The sequence below is a fragment of the Pleurodeles waltl genome, chromosome 3_1 (genome assembly GCF_031143425.1).
Source record: "Pleurodeles waltl isolate 20211129_DDA chromosome 3_1, aPleWal1.hap1.20221129, whole genome shotgun sequence".
Classification (NCBI taxonomy): Eukaryota; Metazoa; Chordata; class Amphibia; order Caudata; family Salamandridae; genus Pleurodeles; species Pleurodeles waltl.
In genome coordinates this window covers 1,846,407,147-1,846,432,787 of record NC_090440.1, presented here as the reverse complement: position 1 = coordinate 1,846,432,787, position 25,641 = coordinate 1,846,407,147, and the positions used below count along the sequence as shown (strand labels likewise).

General features: G+C 40.8%; 1 protein-coding gene across 8 annotated transcripts in view; it reads left to right on the top strand.

Moving 5' to 3' along the window:
- GULP1 (GULP PTB domain containing engulfment adaptor 1) overlaps positions 1 to 25,641 on the top strand; it is a 1,895,686-nt gene that overhangs the window by 1,615,487 nt on the left and 254,558 nt on the right. For all 8 annotated transcript variants that reach the window (XM_069225937.1, XM_069225932.1, XM_069225939.1 and 5 more), the window contains one exon: positions 25,363 to 25,479. In XM_069225937.1, the coding sequence (XP_069082038.1) occupies positions 25,363 to 25,479 (117 nt within the window). The remainder of the gene's footprint in view (positions 1 to 25,362; positions 25,480 to 25,641) is intronic.

Sequence of the window (25,641 nt, the reverse complement as noted above, 5' to 3'; positions counted from 1 at the left end):
TTCTCAAGTTGGTTTATTGACCACATACACAGACACACTGTATATGTAGAACAATAATTTCAGCACATTTAGCATTTGAGAGTGCGATCCTTATCCAGCTGGCAGTACACACCGATACTGTATTACAAGTCCCACTGACATTAGACTGCCTTAGGACACTGGGTTGTTTTTAAATGCGGATCATATTTTCTTTTAATTTTAAATTTGCTGAGTACAGTTGCCATTGGTAGAGTTTACAGAGTGAAGCATGCAGGTAGCACCACACAGATTTAGTCCAACTGCATGTTTAGGACATAACGTTATCATCTCTTGCCCCCCGCCATCTCCAGCCTATTTTCTTTTCTTCCCTCTTTACCCCTCCCCCCACTATCCTTGCTTCTTTTGTCTTTCCTCCAACATCGCTCCATTCTATTCCCTCCCCCTGCTGCTTTCTGGCTTATCTCCTCCTTCTTCCTTTATCTCCTCCTCCTCCCTAACACAACAGGCATTGGCAAAGCCACTAGCTTTTGCCTATGTGAAATCTGTTGTCTTTGTCAATGTATTATTTACATGTTGCAACATTGCTTAAAGTAAAAAGAAAGCACTAGATGTAATTAGCATTGACCGTATCATAGTGCTTATTTTTTTTGTTTAATCCATGTTGCACAGCAGCTCAACTGTGCAACATATAAAAAAATAACACTCACCTATTTTTGTTTGTCATTTTCCACACCAGCTGAACTGTGCACCATGTGAAAAAAAAACATTGTCAAAGAGATATTGCATAGGCGAAACCTGTTGTCTTTGCCAATGTTTGCTTCATTTTTACACTTCTTTCTCTCCAGTCCGATGGCTTCCTGACTGAGGGGATGCTAAGAGCCACTAGGTGCCTACGGGAGACGTAAATACACGTGTTTGTGAGTGACTGTTATAGCACTGTACCTGAATAGAGATTTTAAGGCTGATTTTGCGGGCAAAAGTATATTTGAAGTATCAAGGAAATAGGAATGTCAGCAAAGAGCAGTAGTTGGCAATAGTCAGGTGTGCTACTTGAGGCCTACTGGATGGTTCATAGGTGAGGAAACTGAGCTGCCAGAGAGATTTGGAGAGTGCACCGGGGTAAAATAGAGAACTCTTCCGGTGTCGTCTGGCAGCCTGGGATATTTTCATGAACAGTTGTGCTAGCGACACTCTGCTCAGAACTGAGTGCGTGTGTTTGTACATTTGCACTGTCTAAAACTTGTCATCCAGTTATGTTGGGTGCAAGTCGCGATGACTTTCTGAATGACGCAGCTAGTTTTGTAGATGGTGCAGGCTTGGAAGGCGAAGTGAAGTTCATTCAGGCTGAGGGAGGTGATGTAATATTTGTTCACGCTCTTGATGAGCTGTGGTGCTCCATATAGGATGTCCTTGAGAGGTTCAGTCTGAAATCTAGGAGGCTATGGAGTAGAGCTTTTTCAGCACCTAGAGTGACAGTGCAAATGAGATCTGTTTATGTTTGTGCATGCAAACTTGTTCTATATTCTAAACATGTGTCATGGGTACAGCCTTCCTGGTCCTATATTGAACACAACTGACCTAGGCTATTAATACTTATGGATTTCTGAATAATATTTAAGGTTTGTGAACAAAATACATGTCTCTGTTATTCCCATTCCACTTCCCCACCAAAGATAAGTCCTTTGATTACTCACTTACCAGCAGTACTATGTCCTGTGGAGTGGGACGGATTATTATCAGACTTGGCAATTCAAATCCTGCAACTCCTGACTATTCCACCAACCTCTAATTAAAACAAAAAATGATCGGTGAATTGCTTAACTTCAGACACTAGTAATTTGTCTGGGCCACAATCCAGTTTGTCACTTTTTTGCCCACTGTGCCACCTCAGGCAGGAACCAGCTATATATATATATATATCTACTTTGGTACCGCTCCAGAAGAAATAATCTAGCCATAACTGTCTTGCCAGGTTCAATTTAAACAAGAACATAAGCATCTGTATACTCTTTTTTGCCTACTTGGGTCTCATAGGTAGGGAGCAGCTTGAGTCCTAGGGCACAGTGAGCACTGCCATCCTCCATTATGATTTTTTCCATGAATATTTCCTAACACCACTCCCCAGTATAATACATTCCTCCCTTAGATCAGATACCTACAGAGTCAAGATTAAAGCAAGGCAGATCCTTCTTGCACTGAAGAATCTCACACTAGACCTAGATGATCTGATCCATCCCTGGACCCAGATAATCTTGCCAACTGCATTACAATGTAGGAACACGGTAGACAAACATTTACTTACTCCCTATAATCATATCAATACATTTGGCATGAAACACACAGTTAGAGTTGATATTAAGGGTAATTCATGACATGGTTGCTTAGGTTAATGTTGGTTGTGGCAGTGAATGAGAGAACAGGTTGATTAAAGGTGCTTGCCTTTATGGAACTTCTGATTGTCTCAGGTTGTAGTTAATTGCTTTGACAGAATGAGCTAATGAGATAGGAACAATTGACGGATGTTTCCATTTCTGTGAAATTCATTTGGAGGATGGCTCCCTCAAATGACATTGTCCAGAGTTGTTTTTTGTTGTGTTATAGGACTAGTTAATCATATTTGCTTAAGCAAGTCTATTCTGGAATACCTAACATTTGGTACTACCATGTGATTATTTTGAGTGCAAATGTTTTAAAAAATATTGTAAGCTAACCATGTAAGTCCATGCATAGTGACTGGTGAATTCCCTAATGCTCTTTGAACTTGAGAGGCTGTGGGTAGCATCCCAGAAAATGGCTGCTAATCTCTCTCCATGTGGAGCCAGGGCCTCGGGTCTCTCTCTACTACATTCTCGAGGGAGTGACTCCGATTTGGGGAGACTCCACATTGTAGATGGAATAAGCAGAGAGTAGCCATCTAGAAAGAAGTGCAAACATATTTCCTACAATCCACCATAAGGAACGCAGAGAAAAGATGGATTATGGTAAAGGACCAGTATTTAGAACCCCTTAAACTCAGTGAGATGAGTAAAGGGATTCGTTGGCATGGTCAGGCCACATCCTTTCTCAGGAGTTGCACAGCCCTATGAGAGCAGAGAAGTGGAAGGGTAGCCCTTAGAGGAGAAGGTTTGCGCTCCACTGCTGGAAACTGGTGCACATACAGAATGATGATGAGAGAATGAAGACAGCAATAAAGCTGTGTGGAAATTCATAGAGCAGTGATCTAGTGTGTTTAAAGCCAATCTGTGAGTGATGCAGTAGCCAGGAAATCAGCACTGTTGATATCAATTAGGAGCTGTAGCAATATTATAGATTTGATAGCAAACTTAAAAGAACTACTGATGGGCACCAGAAAGCAGCCCTTTTAGCAGCAACATCCAATAAAGCGATTGAGAAACTGCAATGAGCTGACTCAATATAAGAAGATGAGAATAGGGTGACACAACAACTTCATGGCAAACAAGAGGGCCTGACTGCATATATCACATTGATGTTATTATATTTGCGCTACTTCTGGTACTTCAGATTTTTCACAACTCTTAGCCAGCTCTTAGACTAGATTTTGTCTTTGACTTAACCTGTTACCAACTTAATTACCTTGCTAGTCAGCTGAGGGATTGATACCTTCCCCACAAAAGAGAGTTATTTTGTAGTGATTAGGCCGGTTCATGATAGAAAAAAGTGTGGGAACAGAGTCTGTATGTACTGATGACATTTTCCTTCTTCACTAGCCCGATAAGGCTTAACCCAAGAAAAAACAAGAGTTCAGCCAGAGCTCTTGAGCTGATCAGATGAGTTGCTCTCCTTTAAACTTTTGTAGAGAAAGGACAAGGGTGTTGCATCAGTTAGAAGGTGTGCCCCAGCCTCTCAGAGAGCACATTCAAAAGGTCATTTGAAGTTGTCATCTTGAAAAGTCCTGAAATTCTGTTAAAGAAGGCTGTGAAAGTGATAGAGCGTATATGTATCATTTTAGAATTGGAGAGAAGTGCCTACCTTTTGGAACTTTCCTCCCCTACTTAAAAACCTCTGCAAAAGGGAGGGATGGAGAGCGAGAAGACAGACTTGTCAGGACCTTGAAGAAGACCAGACCTTTCTCTGGAGTGTTGGAACACCCTGGACTTGTGGTAACTGGACTATGTGGATCCACCTTTCCGTAACCAGTGGTGCTTGCCCCCTATACCCTCAGGGGTATGGTAGAAGTGTGAGCATGCTGGGGAACAGTGTAAGATGAGAGGTCCCCTGGACTTCTGAGGGTTGGTACTGCAGTTTGGTATTCTTCATGTGAGAGGGCAATTTGATGGCACATACAGGTGCCCTTCAAGTGAGCAAATGAGGATGGGGTGCCTAAAATATATAGGCAACAAAGATTGTCTGACTTGAGAACTGCAGGGTGTTGTTGAAGGAGACAATGAGGCACTTAAAATGTGACAGGTGTTTGTCAAGGAGCAAAAGTTAGGTTTTTTCTTAAACTCCCTACCTTTGGTGGGAATGGAAAGAAAAGTAGCTCATAGGAAACCTAAAACATTTTGATGCCAAGAGATTTGAAAATGCACTCCTGCTGTACTGGTCATGCATGGTCTAAGACAAAGCCAGCTGACTCGTGCACTGGCAGGTCTGAGGGAGCAACTAGGGGCTGTGGCACTCACGGGTGGTCACCAACAGAGTGCCAGGAGTGTCTCACATGAGACACTGGCAAAATATACATATTAAATCATTCCCAAGAGCATATTGTTAATGAAAAAGAGAGGGAGAAAAGCAATGTCAGGCTGCTTGTAAAAAAAAAAAAAGACCTGAGCAAAAAGAGTACTCCCTAACCTCTGGATTAGATAAGTATTGGTTGGATCCTAACATAACAACCCTTATTCTCAATCTTTTGGGGAATCGTTTTTAGTAGAGAACAATAATTTACTCTTAATAGAAAAAGGTTTTTCATTTGTACCATGGGTACCAACCCACTTTCCTCAACTAAGGAGGGAAACTGTTACAGGTACTCTTTCACAGCATTGAAATTTAAATCAGAGAAGCATCAGGATTTTGTAAAACAATCTGCCTTTGTCCTGTGGCTAGCAAAGATGCCAGAAGTGATAACTTTGAGAACACAGTTGTATCTCCTTTAAACCAATTGGAACCATTTGGAATACAGGTCAAACTATTTCAAACCCATTGTCTTTAAAGCTCCTTTTAAGGCAATTTGTGATATAAAGAACACAGACTCCGTAGTAATTAAACCTTCAAACAAAGGTGGTGCTATGGTGATACTGGACAAAAAAGACTACCTAAAAGAAGATTTAAACAAGCCTACAAAATGGACATTAATGTTAACCAAACATCAGTTCAACCTCCGAACTGCAAGAAGAGATTGGAACACTTTTTTCAGAGGTACTTGATCAAGGCTGGATAGGTCAAAAAGAAAAAGAAAAATAAATCTCAAGACTGATAACCTTAGAGTTTGGTGTCTCTGGACTCACAATTTAAAATCCCAACTTATGGCGAAGTTGGATTTTAAATTGTTAGTCTCAAAATGCCACTTTTAAAAAGTTGGAGTTTTCTTTTTTTGCCCATTCTGTGCCTCTGCCTGTCTCTGCTTACACGTCTGGGGTAGGTGATACTGGGCTTTTTGTATTCCCTCTAGACAGTGACACACAAAGTGAGCTGGGGTGTGACATTTCAATCCTAATGGTCCACCACCAGCCTGATGGATCTTCCTGGGCTACATGGGAGGGAGAAGCTGACACCTGATGGGGCTGTGTCTCTCCCCACACAAAGGACTGCATAACCTCCTGTAGAGTACCTGGAGCCTTAGAATGAAGGATAGGGACCTTGTTCACTTCAAAGGCCTCTCTTTGAAGTCGCTCCACTTCAAAGGCTCTGCTTGGTGTAAGCACTGAACCCCATGCCCCACCAGATCAGAATTTTGCTGGCACCAAGGACATTTTCCCTGGAAGAATACCTGCTGTACTGCAGGAAGAACTAACACTTTGCTAACTGCTTTGTTTTGTTGGTCTGCTGATTGCTGTGCTGTAGGAAGGACTGTCACTTTTCTACCTGCTTTCCTGTGTTGGGGGGGCTCCCTGTTGCTTATTGCCTAGGACTGAGAAGGACTGGATCTGCTCTCTACAACCTGGAACCCAAGTTTCTCCAAAGGCCCCTGTTCTTGCAGTCTCAAGGACATCAAAGAGCGTCTGCAACTCTGCTCCTCCTGCTGGACTCTGCCATCTGTGAGTCCTACCCTTGGCTGACATGCCTATCCAGTTTTGGGCCTTACAAGTGCATTTTTCTGCTGTTTCTCAGCAAAATTCAATGCATCCAAGCCATTGCGCTTCTTGGAACCCTCGCAGTGACTCCTGTTGCAGACACCTTGTACATTCGACAATGACATGGGCCCTGACTTCGAGGTTCGATGACGATACAGCACCATTCTTAGGACATCACTGCGTAACTCAACGACAATGCATCACATACATCCCAATGGAGTTCGACATGGGGACCCGACTGCGAGGCTCGAAATGACGCATCTACCCAACTGCATGGATTGTAACAAACGTATTGCTTTCGGATCACTTCATGACATTGACACATGCTCCATACCAGGAACCTTTTCAGCAGGCTCTAAGTGAGTCCTGTGGGTGGCCTTCCCTCCATCCCAGTTGGCTTAAACTTTGGGTTTACCACAATCTAACGCTACCTCAAGTAACCTTTCAGCACTTCTGAATTTAAATTACTACATTGCAGTTTATTTTTCAAAAATCATATCTTGATTTCTACTTATTGGATTTTCGTCGTTTCGGTCTTGTTTTACTCAGATAAATAGTCTCCATTTTTATAAACTGGTGTGGAGTCTTTTGTGGTGCCTTGTTGCACAAATACTTTATACATTGCCTCCTAAGCTAAGCCTGACTTCTCTGTGCCAAGCTATTAGAGGGTGAGCACAGGTTAATTTAGGGTGTGTATCTGATTTACCCGGACTAGGATTGTGATCCCTACTTGGACAGGGTGGTTACCTTTGCCAACTAGAGACCCAATTTCGATCAAAGCCACTCAGAAAATGGATAAGATAACAGCCTTCAGACTAAAGGATGAAGGCCAAATATTTGATCGTCATTTCCAATCCTGGCAACTTGTGATGTGGTGTCTTTATACAGAAACGTACCCTAAGATGAAGAGATGGTGTGATAAAATTACATTTTCTAAAAGAGACAGACCCCTAAGAGTGTGATCAGAGCTCGTCCTTTCACTCGCTAAGTGGGCCTTAAAACTCTCTCCTATTTAATAGTGATCTTTTCTTCCAAACAAAAGGAGCTGCAATTGGCTGTGTCTTTGCACAAGTAGTAGCAATTCTCTACATGGCAGAATTTGTAATACACAATATTTATAACAATAACCAATTCTCAGAAAACATATCCGCTTGGATAAGATATATTTAGGATGTCTTCTGCATGTGGATTGGCAATATTGAACAGCGTATTTAGTTTTTCACTTGTTCAAAAGACAGGTCGTCATTTTGAAGTTTAATATAGCACATAACCCACAGCAGTTCAACTCAGAATAATGCGGTGGAAACACAGTATGCTGTTTTGATAACTTCACTCTACACAAAGCCAACTGACAAGAATGAAAAAAGATATATGACCTCTTCCACCTAATAAGTATATGGAGTAACCTCCCATGTGAACAATTTATACAAATTAAACAAAATTGTAGCAATTCTTAAATGACAGAATTGTACTAATAAAGAATATTTTTTTCCATAAATCTGTGGAATTTAAGGACACGCTGAAGAAAATGCATAATCGAAGTAGTAATAAAAAGTATTGTAAACAAAGTGAGTCTTTATTAGATAAAAGACAGAAGAATGAAAAACAACCAATAACTTAAATAATCCTTTTCAGCCCACACACTAACAGCTTTGAGAATATCATCACTCAGAATTGGAAGGGACATTTTATCAAACTGTTAATGTTAATAGGATCACTTAATCTATGCCCTCTGGCAGAATTAAATTGAATTTGGGGTTAGACTGAACTTGAAACCACTGAGCAAAATAATCTGAGAGAATTATGGAATCTAGAACCATTTCAACAACATCACTATTTAGGCACCTTTTCTGTTAGCTAACAAAGTTTAGAAGCAACAAAGTCTGTATACAACAATACGCTTGTTGTAAGTCAAAAATATAAATGTATGGAATAACCTACCTATTCAACAAACTATATATAAACAAAACCAACCAAAAAGTACGAAAAAGGATTGGACAGTCCAACTTCGGGAATAGGTGTAAAGTCTGACTACTCTCTTGGCAAAAACAAAATCCCAAAAATCTGACTGACTGATCTTGATGTCATAAAAAAAGGACTATAAAGAGGTTGCACTAAATTCCTGCATCCTATAAAAAAGGCAACTTTCACTTTTAAACTGGATTCATTGAACAGAGGCATCAATAAGATTTCAGAAATTTGCAATATTTAATAGGCCCTTTTCTCCGTAGTTCACCTCCTTCTCATAGATCTTTGCTTCAAATTTACTCCTTCGCCCATTTATCACTCAAATATTAGCTATACACAACCTAGTTAGATTCCTTTTCCAGTATCCCCAACTACGACCACAGTTTCCTTACTCTGTTGGCCCACAGTGCCCACATTTCTCATGTGTTTAGGTTTATTCCTTTGTACCAATTTGATCACATTAAATGCTCTCATACACAGCGATTAATGCCTTACTATAAAAAGTTCTGCTTTTCTTTTGAAGTAACCCTTAAGCACTGTTTTGAATACACATCTTCAAGGTACTACAGTCCTCATCATTCTCCGCGGCACCTAATCATTTTTGTTCCTACAAAATACTGAAAAATCTTATTTCTAAGCAGTATATTTAACCTCCTTTTTCATAGACCAGCGTCTGTTTCATTATCCATGCATGCATGACTGTTTATTAGTACTGAGCACATACAATGCCTTTATGCAGTATTTCAATATATCCCTCCTGTTTAAGGCAATTTGTGCGTGTTGCTCAAGCTTTCATGCAAGCCTTTACTGTTTCCGTACTTCCAGGTGGTAGGAGGTGGCTTCTGGTTTGAGCACCTCTACTAAATTTGTACAGCCTTTGAATAATCTACCATTGAAGGCTGACCGACTAAGAGGCAGGAATAGACCTTCAAGATTGAAAACCGGGGCAGTGAAGAATATCTGCAGGTAACTTGACACCAGCTGCAGCCGCCACATATGTCAAGGAGGGTGGGAGGGGGATCGGGGAGAGGGGGACGACGGGCGAAACATTTTTAACAGAAAGAAAAAACGTACCTCCGCTGCCCATCTCCCACTGCCGTCTCCTGCTGCCTCGCTGCTCTTGTGGTGTCCCTCCTGGGACACCAGCACAGGCTCCCCACCAATCCTGGCATTGCTTACATGCTAAACATAGCATGTAAGCAACGTTAGGATTGATCTGAGCAGCAGTTACTGCCACTCGGACACAAGCCTGGGGTCTGTACTGTTTCTCTAGCCTGGGTGTGTATACAGCTGGGTTAGAGAAACCTAAGTGTGTCCTTAGTGCACGCTCCCCTCGTCCCCCTCCCACCTCCCTGTGGCCCAGCCCTGCCCCTCCCTGCACCTGCTGGCTGAGCCAGCAGATGAAAAATGATGAAATATAAAACAATAGCAAGCTATTGTTTTATTTTTTATCTGCCGGCTCAGCCAGGGGGGCAATGCCCCTCCACCACTGCGGAGGAGCCTCCCATGCTTGATGCACCAAACATTGACCAAGTAGCTAAAATCCAAAATTTCTTGTCGAGTAGGTATCACTATGCTAAAAAAAATAATCCGAATTATATGCCTTTCACTGCAAAGCCTACCTTTATTGATGATAATGGACATGTGTTGTTCACTCCCTCCCCGAACCCTATTTCTTCAAGGCCGCTACTAAGTCACTAGTCTAATGAAGTTGCATAAAAGGAACGTCTGTTACGAAGGTACCATGTTTCATGCTTGCCACACTCGGATTCTCAAATTTTCATCAACTGTGCCCAGTTGTGCTGTAAACACTGGCATTGAGTATTTGTCTGTATTTCCAGAAGAATTAAAGGTAGCTTTTTCCTGATGAATGCACCACATTGGGATTTGCCAATATGTGCTCTTTCTTTTAGTATTATAACCCACTGAGAGAGTCAATTTCTGTACCCGAGCATCATTCATTTCTACACCCCTTCTTAGAGAAGAATTTCAGTGATATAGGAACACCTGATCTACAACAAAACAAACATGTTCTGATTAATCTTTCAAATCATTTTGATCAGAAGAAGAGCAAACATTCTGAACTTGCTGGGGTGTAAATTGTCAGAGGGTGTTGCTATAAGTATTTCAACATGTCATCCTGTACATATTTGCAGACTGATTGCGAATATTCAGTAGTGTGTTCAGATCAAAGCAATTTTCCTTTTTATAAGTAAAAGCCCGTCAGACACATCGATGTATTGAGTGTTGTTTGATGCATTCTTAAGGACTGCATCACTAGCCTACCCACCTGCCATGTGCAGGCATTGGACCTCCCTGCCTAGCTACACTGTAAGATCCAAGTGCTAATAATAGGTACTTAGTTCTCATTAATATGGCAGATTTATTACTTGTGAAGAATATACATACTTGAAAATGTATAACTCACTTACGGTCAGCATTAAGTTTAATAGCCAATTACAGATAAACAACTATCAGTAGCAAAGGAGGATAACATATTTTTGTAAGGGTATTTAAAATAAAGCCATATGGAAGTGGAGTGACGATTGAATCGCAGGAATGCATTTTTGCCCTTACTACTTCAAACTTTAATTGTCTGAAGTAGGCCAGTGCTCTATTTCGGGCGTGTGCTAAATGTAGAGAAAATGATATTCTAACAAATGTCTTTTGAACATGATATGCACGACTGATTTTTGTGTCATGCAGTTGAGTACAGCGTTGCTCAAAAAAGATCTCCTAAGCTTAATAGAAGTAATATTCGCTTGTTTATGGTCTACCTGCCAACTCACTTTAGCTCACATTGCTGTCTACAGCGGTTAGTGCACCAGATAAATGCTCTTAAGACTGACAGCTTTGCTGATGTACCCAACGACGCACTGTTAAATGATTTGCCTTGAGAAATGCGGGTTGGCAATGAAACATGTCAGACTTTTTTTGTTTTTGAAAAAAAATTATATTGTATTGTTCAAACCGTGACATGGTGAGAGCCATGCATTCTCTCCAAATTACAGATGCGTGCCTACTGTACTATTATAAGCATTGGCGTAACTAAACCTGAGAGCCCCCCTCTCTGCAAAGTACCTCGAAGGGCCCCCTGTAACCTGAACCAAGCCCACCCCATGTATTTTAAAACTCATGGGACAGCTCTACTCTTTTACATAATCCGCCCAGCACCCACACAACACTCCATGTCATTACTGTCCTGCTTGAACTGGGGTGGCAGGGATGATCACCACAATGTAGCTATGTTATGCCAGGCTACCTCCATACCCAGATTATAAAATAGTCATTGGTATCTGGTAGCCGTCTCCTCTCCCTATAGTTCTAAAATGCATATCTTGGGATTAATTGCAGGGAGGTAACTCCTGCCACACACCTCATCACTTCCTCCCAATATTTCCTTAATCTGGGGTAATCTCATACAGTATGCATGAACGTGCCTACCTGACTGCACCCTCGAAGGCACTTATTGCTTTCAGCTTGCCCAGTTTTCACCTATAATTATCTAGTGTAATGCACTCTGTGAAGTATATGTAGTTATATTAGTCAAAATCCTGACCTGATTGTAGCCTCTCTGGGCTTTTGAAATACTTCACACAGTTCCTAATTTGATAAATCCTTCAGATCCTGCCCCCGTTTTCCCTGAAGATCCTATAATATATCCAGCAGGTTGTTACTTATATACCTATAAATGAGAGAAATCTCTTTCTGGCCAAGGGTTCAGCTAATAATCTATGTTCTGGGGGGTTAATGTCCTCCACCTGTGTGTCTTTCAGGAAATCAACCTGAAGGACATGCCTAAAACCGAAATAACTGAAGCCCTCCCTCAATGTCATTTCATATTCCTCCTTAAACCGGGACATTTCTTCAAAGCTCTGCCTCCCTAGCTGTCTCCGAATTTTCCAATACCTTTTAGTTCCTACCCTACAAACACAGTCAATGTACTAATTTCTAGAGCACCTGTGAATTACATAGTGGGGTTTCTGTCTTTGAAATTGCCTTTTGTCATCCGTGTTGCTTAAACGTTTTTTTTTCTCATATTGGTAGGACTACTCATGTATGCATTGGTAAACCTAACATAAGCCACTTCCTGGAAATGGAGGATGGAAACTCTGTCTCATCCAGTACTTGTCATGTCTGATCGGTGGTTCCTCCTGCTGGGCATATACTCAGTCATTAAAATTCCTTAGCTGGGTGGTAGGTAGTATTTCCTCACATCTGGGAGGGCTATGCCTCCATTGTAAATACCTGATACTGGTTTGGACAATGCTATTGTTGCTGTGCCATTATTCAACAAATGCTGCTGCAGGTCTCCATCAAAACGTTTTAAAAATCCCTCAGCGGCACGTTAGGGCATACTTTGAAAAGTATGTGTAAGTTTGATGAGCACTATCATTCTAAGCAGGGCTACCCTTCCCAACATTGAAAGTGGGAGGATCTTCCAACAGCTTGCATCCTCACTAAATTCAGTTAGTATATTATATAGATTCCTTTAAAGGAAATCTTCTGGGACAAGTGTGACGTTCATGCCAAATACTTGATCCCTTGTTGGTTCACCCATACCTGTCCTGTAGTGTGTGCTAGGCTGATGTGGAACCCACTACATCACTCAAATAGCTGTATCATTTGTATTAATCTATCAATGGACAGATTGGTATCCGACACACAGAGCATAATGTCATCTGCATGAGATGAAATTATTTCTTACCAGGTGGTGTCCCATCTCAGTCCTCTTACTAATGCATCTTCTCTCACCGCACACATGAACAGTTCCGTTGGCAAGGTGAAGATCTTAGAGGAGAGGGGGCATCTATGTCTGCTGCCTTGATACAGAGGAAATGGCATTCAGTATTGATCAATAGTAATTACACTAGCCATGTGAGCTCTCTACATCACATACATCACAAGTCACCTGCTATACGCCAAATCATTGCAAGTGCAAACCCTACCTAGAGCTCACACAATACTGGAAACCCTGTGAACATGCCAAATCTCATTTAAACATTCATTGGAAAAACCAAGTCTCCAAAAATCAGAAATTTAAACAAGCATTAAGAACACCAAATATCTCAAAACCAGGATGATTCTCTCCTATTGAGACAAAGCCATCCTCCTTTGCTACCAAAATCTGTGGGCATGTGACTTCCTAATATTAGGCTAAGATGACACGTAATAGGACAATGACATCTACTACCCTCGAAGGTCAACCCAGATCTTTTGACTCAGACAGGAGTAATAAGATCATCAAATCAATCAATCAATGAGAACCAATACACACAAAATATACTATAATGAGTTATAAATAATAATACACACGATGACCTATGTGGTTATGATTCACCAACGCAATTTAGTGAAGAATAAACAATTATTGCCCTTAAATTGATAATGCTAAGGTCACATAAATGATGCACAAAGCCAGATGATAGCAATACTGTCCAAAACGTCTGAAGAATATCAATCTTGTAAGTACAATCACCATTAAACACACCAAGAACATTATACAGAATAGCAATACAGAAACAACACACACTGTCCAAAACGTCTGAAGAATATCAATCTTGTAAGTACAATCACCATTAAACACCCCAAGAACATTATACAGAATAGCAACAAAAGTATTTGGAGAAGAGCAGCAAACTTAATTTAGTTGTGCAATTGAATCAATCACAATCAATTTATAATCATTCAAATTAATTGTTGGCTCGGGCATTCTAACTACCAAATTCTAGTTGGAAAAGCATGTGTGGGCCGGGTTTTGACACATGCAAAAATAAAAAAATAAGACAAACATTAATTGAGAAGACATCTAACTATGGCGCTAACAAAATTGTGGTTGGATTTCTAAAGGGAAAATCATGAAAAGGAAACACAAATCCACATTTGTTAAACCACTCCTAAATGAGACAGCAGCTTGCAGAGTCCTCATCAGCTGAGAACAGGAACAGCAGGTCTTCAGAGATCAGCATCAGGAACATGAAAAGGAGAAACAGTTCAGTAATGTTGGGCCTAATATAACTGAACTGTTAAAATTATAAGGGACTAAACAGAAGAGCTGAATAGCAGGAATGAGCAGAACTGAACTAAACAGAAGCTGACTGCAACAAAAGCTAAACAGAAAACTGACTTACATCACCTAAAACTTGCAAAATGAAAGTTCTAAAAGTTATTAGCTAAGCCATTAGAAAAGACTATGAGATTAGTGCACAGCCAATTCAATTTCATCTGACCTTCAATTGTATCTTTCTTCGTTCTTTTTCCAAGATAGGGTCACATTCACTCTCTTCTCTGCATGGCAGTTTTTGCGTAACCATTTCATTATTAGAAACAGCAGCAGCACCAAACATGACATTTAGCTAATGGTGCTTCCTTTAAAACAATTAAGGCTCATTGTTAAAACCTGCAACTTTTATCACAAGGAAGTGTAGAATCAGTGGGACAGAGAAAGCAGTAGCTTTCCACTGTGCACATTTAACACAATGTCTAATAAACAATGATTGAAAGCATTTCAGTAAAATCAGCATAACGTTTAAACACTAAGCTTCTGCAAAAATACTAAAGTGTGGTCCTTTTCACTAATGCTAAAACATTAAGAATAACACTTTCTAATAATTTCAAACTATTAGTTTTGTAGTACAATAATATTATTCATGTTTTCTGTCAGTACATGTAGTTATAATTAATCAAAATATATTTTCAGACATTTATTATTTCACATTGAACTTGAGGTGGCTGACACTGTCAGCCACAATTTAAACTTGCTAATTTTTTTCTCTAACACACTTTTCTCTATTTAGGCCTTTTTGTAATTATTAATCATTTCATTTTAGTTACTCATTTTTATTAATAATGTCTGCTCTCTAGCAGTAGTCAAAGGCATTCAAGGTGTCCAGTGACATGGACATCGCCAGCTCTGCCAGTCTTTTTGTGTGTGTATGGCAGCTGCATAGTCATGTGTGACTGAGTCCTGTACTCCTTTCTTGAAAACATCCAGACTAGTCCAGATGCACCCATCCAGCTGTAGCCCATGTTAGGCTAAGTTCTAAAATCTACATTTAGGTGAGATAAAGACTTGTAGGATGAGCAGGACTCAGTGGGATTGCCTGTTTTGTGAATGACAGCAATCATAGCAAGTAGAAGCCCTCTCAACATGGACAATTCCTCTTTTGTGGCATTTTACATGCTTAAGAGATGATGTGATAGCATGCTAGTAAGATTTTTATTTACTTCGACCTGTCGACCATTAGGTTCCATGCTCTTACCTGGCTGAAAGGATTTTATTGCTTGGCTCTTTTTCCGACACTGTTAAGTTTGCACCTAAAGTATTTCTTTCTGTGTCACTAATACATATGAAGGTTACATCCTCCAGGATTTCCTGTATTTTTTTCTTCTGCACAATTACTGGTAGAGGTATGCAAGTTTTGATAATGCTTTCCAAACGCCTCTGCAATATGTTCATTCTGTATAACTGTTTCATGAGACCACCTCTGTACCCACCCCACCCACCTTGTTTCTCCTGCTTTCTTCCTCAACCATGCTAGCAGTGTATGTGCCTTATTGTCCACATAATAATATCTTCTCTGTGTATCAAGGTAGTAATTGCTGGCCCTGTGAGATATAAGCACAATATTAATCCTGCCTTTTATGCTTAGCTGATGGCACACACCTTCCTGGCCTTGTTGCTTACAATGTTGTTCTAGTTCTTATATTTGCGTCTCTACCTTCTATACCTCTTCCCATCTTACCTGGTGGCAGAAATAGACATCGCTTATCTCCTTAATACTGTTTCCTGTGACTCTCATAAGATAGCCCCAGTGTCCACAATGTTTTAATTTTCACGTAAATAGGTATCTGTAATCCAGTGCATTTCCTCTAGCACCTTCCTTTGTTTCGACAATCAATTATCAAACCTACATCCATGAAACCCTTTTCTCCTTCGGTCTCCCATCTCTGCTAAGAGTGGTGAATAGCCAGAAATCTCCTGAGCAAGGAACTTAACAATGAAAAATCTATTTATGTCTGATCTCTGCATGAACAAACATTTCAGACTCTAATAAGAATAGTAGGCTCTAGAATAGAAGGACAACTATGACACAATCAGATTATTTTATCTTCATATATTCACCAGACCACTGGTATCTGTAAAAACATTTAGGTGTGTCATCCCACTGCTCCCACCGTTGTTGTCTGTCGACTCTCTCTTCCATCTTAAGTGTAAAATCCTCTACCACCCCAGCATTCTATTCAGCAGCTGCATTATATCTGCCCTCAATGTCTCCATCCCCAACCTGCAGTCTGGGCAAACGATAAACTGAGCCAAGTACAAGGATCATTCAGCCTCATCTCCCACTTGACATTTTATATCTGCCCATGGGGTCCCTCACCACACTGTCCTTCTCAGAAGGAAAGGCCTTCTTTTTACTATTCCTGAAGCCTGAGGAGTAACTACCATGCACCATCATCTCAAATCCTCTTGTAGTTAACATTCAGCAGTTATCTCCCATGATGTAGGTCTCCGGTAGGAGAACACTGGTGCACTGTTCTCCTGCTCCCCAATTCATTCACATGCCTTGATAACCCTTTTATCATCCCCTCATCTTTATCTTCACTTTTGGACATGTGTAACCTCACCGCTACAACCTCCTGCTGCACTTTCCACTGCTTATGATTGCCATTTTATTTGCATGCCTAAATGCAATAAAATAAACACTATCGTGTCCAACACAAAAACATCTCCACCCCGTCTCCATTCCATCTTCCCATATCCTAGTGCTGCAGGAGGAAAAACCTATGCACCAACCGAATTTGCTGGGAGTTTGTTGTACCAACTTAATCCAAGTACCCATAAATAAAGCACTAATCAAAACAGCAATCAATGATAGTCATAAAATCATTGTCCCTTTTCTTCAAAAGGTATGACATTCCGTAGATTGCAGATAACTATGGTTTTAGGCAATCTTACCAGATTTCTATACATGCCCTCTCTTCTGCTGATAACGTAACCATTACCACTTTCTTAACCCTTTCCCACAACTGTGACATAACTGGTCCCCACAGCTAAAGAGACATCTCTTTTCTGAATTTTCAAACCATATTTGTTATACAGGATAAATCTTATTAAGCTCACCATTTCCTTATTCTCAGCCACATAGATTTTTCAGACAGGTTAATGCTCTCAGCATCTCTTTGTTGTCGATAACAAATGGCTAAGGATCCTCCCGCATCAGGGAGGTCTCCATGTGCCAAAATTACAGTCTGATTCACTTCCTTAAGCTGATTAGTCCTGGGCAGAACATGCAAAATTTCACTTGGTGAAATTCTGCATAGCTACCTAAAAACTCAGCGAGATTCTGTGGAGTTCTGCAAGCAGCAGCATTTCGGTATGTTGCACTGCTTACACTGATTTTTAGTGCTAGGAGTTTGTTAGGAGTTTGCTAGGAGTTTGTCCCTTGTGTCTATAATCAGCATGGACACCACCACACTGCTGGCCAGAGGGCACTGCTTCTTCCTGCCACTCAAGCAGATTTTCTACACGAGCGGCGTCTTTTTCAACACAAGTAGCAGCTTTCTCAATGCAATCAATCCAATTTAGTCATCAAGAAACAAGTGCAGACTTGAGCCTTCAGCTGCCTCTGAGGCACTGACTAATTGGATGTTATTCTGCATCCTTAAATCTGGCCTGACCGTCACTTTTTATTTCAAAAGGATATTCATTGTACTTCCTACTTGAGTGTTGCAAGGTGTGTATTTGGCTAATTTCACTTCATCCTTGACTTTCCGAAGATCTGCACAAAAGCGACCAATGTCCACTGTGGCTGTGTGAATCTTGGACTCCGGGGCTATTTTGGTGCCTTTATTGGCCAATATCACACCCTTTAATGCAGGGTCCCTCTTTGCAGTGCATCTCTCTTCGTTGCCAAGGTTTGATCCCCAATCCCTCTCTCAGCCCTGCTCCAGCCTGTTTCTCAGGAATACATAATTGTAAATTCTGTCCTGCTGCCATTTATTTTCAGCACTCTCCCCCCCATTACAGATCAACAAGTGCTTTGCGGTGGTCAGCAGCCACCAACGTGCACCATTTTGTACTTTGGGATTACTGCCAGCTTCACATGAACAAAGACCCAGCTGGACAAGGGACCTTTCATCCACTAGTCAATGTTAATGATCGGGGTAGGTGCGGCTCAGGGCACCACCAAAGGCAGCCCTTTGTTGACTATGGGGCCTTCCGCCAATGCTTGCATAGGTTTCCTTTTGTAGGCTGTGGAGATCTGCAGCTTCTTCGCCCCCAAGGTACCTATCCTTTTCTCTGTATAACACACACTGTTGAGAGGGAGAGGTTGGAAAGTCCACCTTGCACACCAATTACTGGACAAATCCATTTACTTTCTTCCAGACAGACAGAGGCAAGAACAGTCTTTGTTCTTTAGTGTTGAGCCCAGACTGTCTCTTCAAACTCACCTAGACGTTTGAATGGCTAGGAAGGGGGGCATGAGCCCTACATGTCATATCCTTGGACCTCTACTTCATGCTCCTCAGACTCAATAGTTCTCAACAAAAAAAAGGGATAAACTCACTTGCCAGTGCCACTCAAGGATTTAACCTACTCTCAAAGGTAGCTCCGAAACTCCATGCTAGTCTCTCCTAATGGCCATCAAAATAGCTCCTCTGGCTAGCTGATGACCTGTATCACAGCACGTCTACACATCAGATCTAGGAATCCCAGGTAGCTGCTGGTAACCCTCACCTATGATCAACCCACCAGAGTTCTCTCACTGTTTCATTGCTTGTTCCCCCAAGGCTAGTTCTAGTGTCTACCACTGGGGCTCTGCTAAAACCTGCCAGGCATTTTGTCATCCTGCTGGCGTGTGTGTGTGGTGGCCAGTGTGTTCAAATTCACCCCACAGATTGATATTTTGCTGTCACTCATGTGCCCGTGACTTCAGTACATAGTGCCACACTTTGCCATCATGGATGGCAGCAATATAAACAGGGGTAATCAGCTGCTTTTTATAGTATCCTTCTCAGGATGCCGCCATCAGACCTGGCACCTACCCAGGTATCCATTAGTAGGTCTTTTCAAAGGTTATTTTGTCATCATTAAGATATTGAAAGTAAACATGCATCTTCAATGATCAGTATATTGACTTATGGGCTAAGCTCTCAGGGCTGGATTGCAGAAGTGGGCATCCGGCATTTTTCCAGTGGACTGGAAGGATGGGTGCTGGTTGATCAGCAGTGGGGGCCGGTTTTGTTACTGGGGACCAGTTTTGCAGCAGTGCTGCAATATCGGCCCCCAAACAACAAAAGCAGCAATGCTTCATCCTCGCCCCTCTGACCCCAACCCGGCGGCTGGACAAAATTTCCAGGGCTGCTTTGGATTCCCAGCCCGGATCTGTAACCTCTCTTACTTTCCAAAAGCCTACAGTTCTCAAAATCATAGGCTTTGCAGACAAAGATTGTTTTGAATTTTATGACTCCTTCTGTATCACCAAGAGGAGGCTGCACAAAGGAGGCATCCTGTTCCTATCTACGATATGCAAATGGATGCATCAATGCTTTTTCCATAATTGTGGACACAAAGCTTTGATCAATGACTAGTCACCCAGTTACAGCGTTAACCTTCTGTGATCATGTCAAAAGGCATCAAAGTAGTGTATGAAAAGTCTGTTGGACCACTGCATGCTCTCTCTGAAGTTTTTTCTAGCATGCTATGTGTTCTTTCTTTAAAAAAAAAACAGCACCTGTCTTTTTATGGGACAAGGGCTACTTTTAAACAAAAAGTTGACATGCTGAGATATGAACCTAAGGATGTCCGCTACAAGCCACCATCCCTCCTGTTGTGAAATATTTGCAAATCTGTCAACTGATACATTCGTGTAAACGTTTTTATTTATATTTAATATTAAAACATTGTATACAAAAATGTACATCGTGCTCAGTACATATTTCAAACGAACAGTGGTTTATTTCTTTTAAACAATGGATTTTTAATGTAGGTTATGTCCGGGTAAATAAACACATAAGATCAGTAGATAGAAAAAGTAAAAACATGTATCTTCAAATTATTTAATAAATACAAAAGATAATTAGAACATATTCGTTAACTGTTGTTTTGGAGCAAAAACTGAATTCTGCTGCCTTCATTATGACAGTAGTAATATGACTACACTTCCGATTTTCAACAAGATCTCCTTCTTGGACAAATGCAGAGAAAACTCCTAGTACTCGAAAAGGTTAAACAATATTAAAAACGTTTTATGCTACAGTTTAGAAACGTGTTCAATGTTAAGAGAATGGTTCCAATTCCATTATAAATTATAGTGGTGAAAGGGCACAATTATTATTATAGTGATTTGATTAAAGTACGGAGGCTGGAAGTAGGGGTGTGAGAAGTGCTGCAGCACCCCCAAATTAATCAGGTTGATCTTTCAAATGTGAATGAGCAATAACTATGACTTTAAATGTTGTTTTTTTATGATATGTAAAAAGACAGAGGTCAAATATTAGGCTATGTCTTCTGACAAATTTCTGCTTATTATTTTAACATGGAGATTGGTGTTAACTTTCCTTATTATGATTGAAAAGTAAGATCATTTTGTAACATAAGCTATCTAATAATCTTACTAGAATACACAGAGTGAGCAAGGAAAGACTGTAGGATTTCAGGTGTTTTTGTATCATACAACAACATTTAACTACCCATAAATGAACTGTACAAATATTTACAAACATATTGGCAGTCATGAAAGCACAAATGGAGGGCATTCTTTTTGTAATTCTGATGTTCAATGCAAACAAACATTTTTATAGGATCAAAACAAATCAAGACACTTTACTTGATCATGTGCAAATAATAAATAGTTGTTAAAAACCGATTTTCACACATTAATTATAATTATACTCCCTATGACTTCAGTGATGCAATATGGATGGCAGCCCCCGCACTGAAAACGTCCCAGCACCACTAGCTAACATAATACAGTACGTTTACATTGGGGTTTGTACAAGTAAATGGTGATTGTGTACCCCTGCTTGTGTATTCAGTGTAAAAAAAAAAATATGTTTATTATTCGTTGTGTTTTATTTCAAACATCTTTGGAGCCAGTTGATGTTTCTTGCTGTGTGCTCTGCACAGGGTGTGTGGACTATGTAATAAAGAGCAAACTAAATCTTGCTGTGAGTTTGCTTTTGGTGATGACTGACAGCCGTGGAGCACTCAGATATTTTCAAGCTCAGTGTATTTCTGATTTAAGAAAATGCAGGATTCACAGCACGGAGGAAAGGATACCACTTCTATTTTCCAAATCTTCGCACTTGAGTAGGGTAAATGTAGGTGGTCTGAGACCTGTTCCAGAGTCTGTAGTCAATGCTCAATAGCCTGGCATTTCGTTTCCAAATCTATCCAACACTGGCCAACTGAGTCAATATCTGTTTGGATTGAGGACAAACGAGTGTTAATCTTCAATTTAAATGAGTCAAAGGATGTAACTATAACGGTTTTGATTTCTTCCCTCAGTTCAGACTTAAAATCATGTAGTGAGGAGAGTAGATCCTCTTTAGAGCATTGTTTGCATATCTAGGAAAGTCGCCGTCAGTCGCCTTTGCTGACGTCGTAGGGAAGTAATTAGACAATCGACCACCATGATTCTTCTTCTGTGGCATATAGAATGTTACATCACCAGTTCAGGAGAGCTCATGCAAAAGAGATAGAGCTATCACCGTGACTCTATATTCCTGGGTCGTCGTTTTCTCCAGCGATAGCTACAGGCGCCTCTCTTCCATGTCAGGTGTTGATTTCTCTCCCTGCATGGGGGCCCCTCTCAGGTATTTTTGATCAGCTGCAGCCATCTAATTGGCAGTAAGACAAGTCCGGGGGTTCCCATTTCTAGTATGCTTTGTGTCGGGTCATGGCGGCCGCCATGTCTGTCAGGCATATCTTGCAGCTGATGGTTGACTATTTGGAGCTCCGTTCTGGCTCATCTGTGGCCCCATCATCCCCACCATCTGCCCTCCGTGCCTGTCCCTTCTTGGTCTCTATTAAGCAACAGCTCCTCACTGCGCCTCTCGGGCCTCCACTCATAGCCCACAGCCACTGTCTCACCTCATATGCCCCGTGTAGGTTGCTGGCAGGATGGGACCTCTCTTCGCAGGTTAGTGACTCCAATACTTCGTCCCCATTCTGCCCTTGTTTCCTGCTGAAACCTGCACACTTTTCTGTCTTTCAGTGCACTTGGATGTAACCTCGGCAGCTCAGCGTGCGTAGCGTTTCCCAGCCCTTTTCGCTGCCATTTCGAGGTAGGCCGCTAAAGAGTTGCTACATCATTCAGGGTGATTTTACTTGCATGGAATTTTGTTCACTAGCTGTAGCATTTCATTTCTTTCCCCTCAATTTTCATCCAGTGCGAAAAACCGTCTGGTGTCATTGGATTCGCCACTGTCTGTATGTTAAGTGGTGGAGCCACTGTGGATCGAGTCAACACGGCCATGTGGGCTGGACACGACCCCAGGTGAAATATTTTAATCAAATGCTACTATTCTAGCTTTGTTAAACTCTGAGTGCTGGATTTGGATAACAGCATTTGTAATAGTTTGACCAGTCTTAAGAATTTAGAGAGCCAGTTACACTCTGTTGAATTGGGTCATCGTGTCCCCCACACCTCCCAGTTGTGGTTCCCTTGCCTGATTTAGGGGTAGGGAAGCTCCAGTGTATGCACAGACCTTCAGCTAGCTTGGCCAGTGCAAACCCTAAACTGGCAGTCTGTCTATCCCTGGCCACCAGGTCATTGTGATGACTATCCCATCCTATTTATAGGGATGCAGTTGCAACTAGATTCCCTTGCACAGGACTACAATGCCTGTCTCTCTTAAAGCGCTCTAAAATATTCACCAGGGCTGGCCTCCTGGTTGTAGATGAATATATTGATCAACAGTAGATGCAGAGGATGGCATGAACAGTGTTTTTTTAAAAATGTGTTTAACTGTAGCAATGTGCAAGAAGGAAACTACGTGTGAGAAATCTACAAATCAGTGGGATAAACACTAATACCAAATGTCTAGGTATAATCAGCAGTAACAGGATTGGGTTTTGGTTGAAAACATGAATTGTTGGTTCTTTCAATAGAGGCCATCTCAAGGTAGGATAAAATAATGGATCCTCACTGCCTTGATTTGAAGAGGAGTGTAACATGTCGCACAGGGGTACACATAAATACACGCAGCAGGTGTATTATCCTTTTGATCCATCCTACTGAGATTGCAATTTATTACCTGTTGTTTAAAGGTGTCTGCACTCTGCTGCAGACACTCAAACTGATTAACTGTCTTACTGGTACTGGAAACTTTGACTATGTTAGACATAGAAATCTACAGCTTGTGCAGTACATATTTGCTTTTGTCTTTGCTTTGTTCTGTACAGATGTTTACAGATCCTTAGCGTTGTAAACCCTGATCAAGGGTTTGGACGAGACGAGTTATATTCTCCATTTAACTACGGTATTCATTTAAAACTTAGGGGCAGATGCACAACCTTATGTTTTGCGAGTCACAATTTGTGATTCATTTGTCAGCCACAAATTGTGAGTCACAAAACCAAATGTTTGCGATTCCTACCTCATTGATTTTCATGAGCTAGGTCGGAAGTTGTGACCCCTTTGGGAATGGCCGCACTCACAGGGATGGTGGCCTGTTGGGGACAGCAGACCACCATTTCTGTGACTGCTTTTTAAATAAAGCAGTTTTTTTGTTTTAAATGAAGCCCGCTTTCCTTAAAGGAAAATGGGATACATTTAAACAAAAAAAAGTAGGACCACTTCCTGCTCTGGAAAAATATTTTTGTTTCCATTCACCAAGGTAGGGGTCCTTGGCGCCCCCTTCCTGTTTACGAATGGGTTGCCACCAATTTGAAATTGGATTTAACTGTGATTGTTTTGCAACTGCAATTGCGTTCACAAAACTATCATGCATGCCACTGCCACTCGCAATTAGGAAGGGACAACCTTGTAATGCCCCTTCTTAATTGTGAGTCGCAATCCCTATTTCGTGAGTCAGTATTTGCATACCGGCTCGCAAAATAGGGATGATACATTAGGAAAGGCTATTTTGCGGTCACTAAAGGGGAATTTCACCTTTTGCAAATGCAAAATCGTGTCATACATCAGGCCCTTAATGCACTTCAGGTGTTTCCTTATTCATAATACTTGCATTGGTTCTGTGGCTTTGCAGTGGGGGTGCATTCCAATAATCACCAACATTAGTGCTTATATTAAACATTATATAACGTATTTAGACAGGAGCCCTGCCTTCATTATATTGTAATATGGTTTCATCCTGCTTTTAGTGGTTACCAGTTTCCTCATGAGAGTAGAGTCCTCATTATTTAATCACAAGTTCATCTTATCATTATTGTGTTACATTTTCGCATTATGTTTCATGCGCCTTGTATTTTGTGGTCACTATTAATACTGTAAATATATTTAATACTTGGGTGGTATTATTAAAAGAGTAATATAATGCATACAATTTGTCGAACATTTATGCTTAATTGCAACCGAGACTACCTGGACTCACTCCACGTGCCACATTTGGCCACGCTTTGTTGCTTACACACATCTACCTATAGAGTAATGAAGGCGTATGTGAGGGCTACTTTCTTTTATAGGTGATGTCTTGATCAGTGACCCCTCTTGTCTTTGTTAAGTAGTGGTAATTGGCCCCTGTGTCTGCCTGTCCTAAAGAACGCATCATCACACGAGAGGAAACTTTTTTTTTTTGTGGCATAATCCCTCTATCTAAAAAACATATCTAAAAAACATGTTAATCGTTCGCCACCACCATGCAGTTTATCCAATATTCCTGTTCCCCTTTGCAATTGTTAACTCATGCCAAGAAAAATCAAAACATCTATATTGGGCACAACAGCGTAAATTATGTTTATTTTGAACTATAATCAGGTTTATGTAAAATAAATCCCATGTGATCGTGCTCCAAACATAATACATTAGCAAAAAGGCAAAGCAAAGCACCACAGTAATGAGAAAAAAATATTAAAATGGCTTGTATATTTTATTACTGAATGCATGTCTAAATTATCTTGTAAACAAAACGAAATGCTAAATATTTGTTCTCCATTTAAATATTTGATTTCAATTCTTTGTTTTATTATTAGGCAGAAGAGATAACTTTAACAATTGGTCAAGCCTTTGACTTAGCCTACAGAAAATTTTTGGAATCTGGTGGAAAAGATGTTGAAACAAGGAAACAGTTAGCAGGCCTCCAGAAAAGGGTAAGCTGTTACGTATTAATGTGTAATTGATTGCTTTAGCTGCATTGCCTTAAATGTGATATCTAAGGAATAATTGTGCTGCAGTGTACCTAGGGAATCATCTTCTAAGCCCACGGATTTGTGAACTTGAAATCTTTGCCAGACACCTGATTGTGTGTGTCA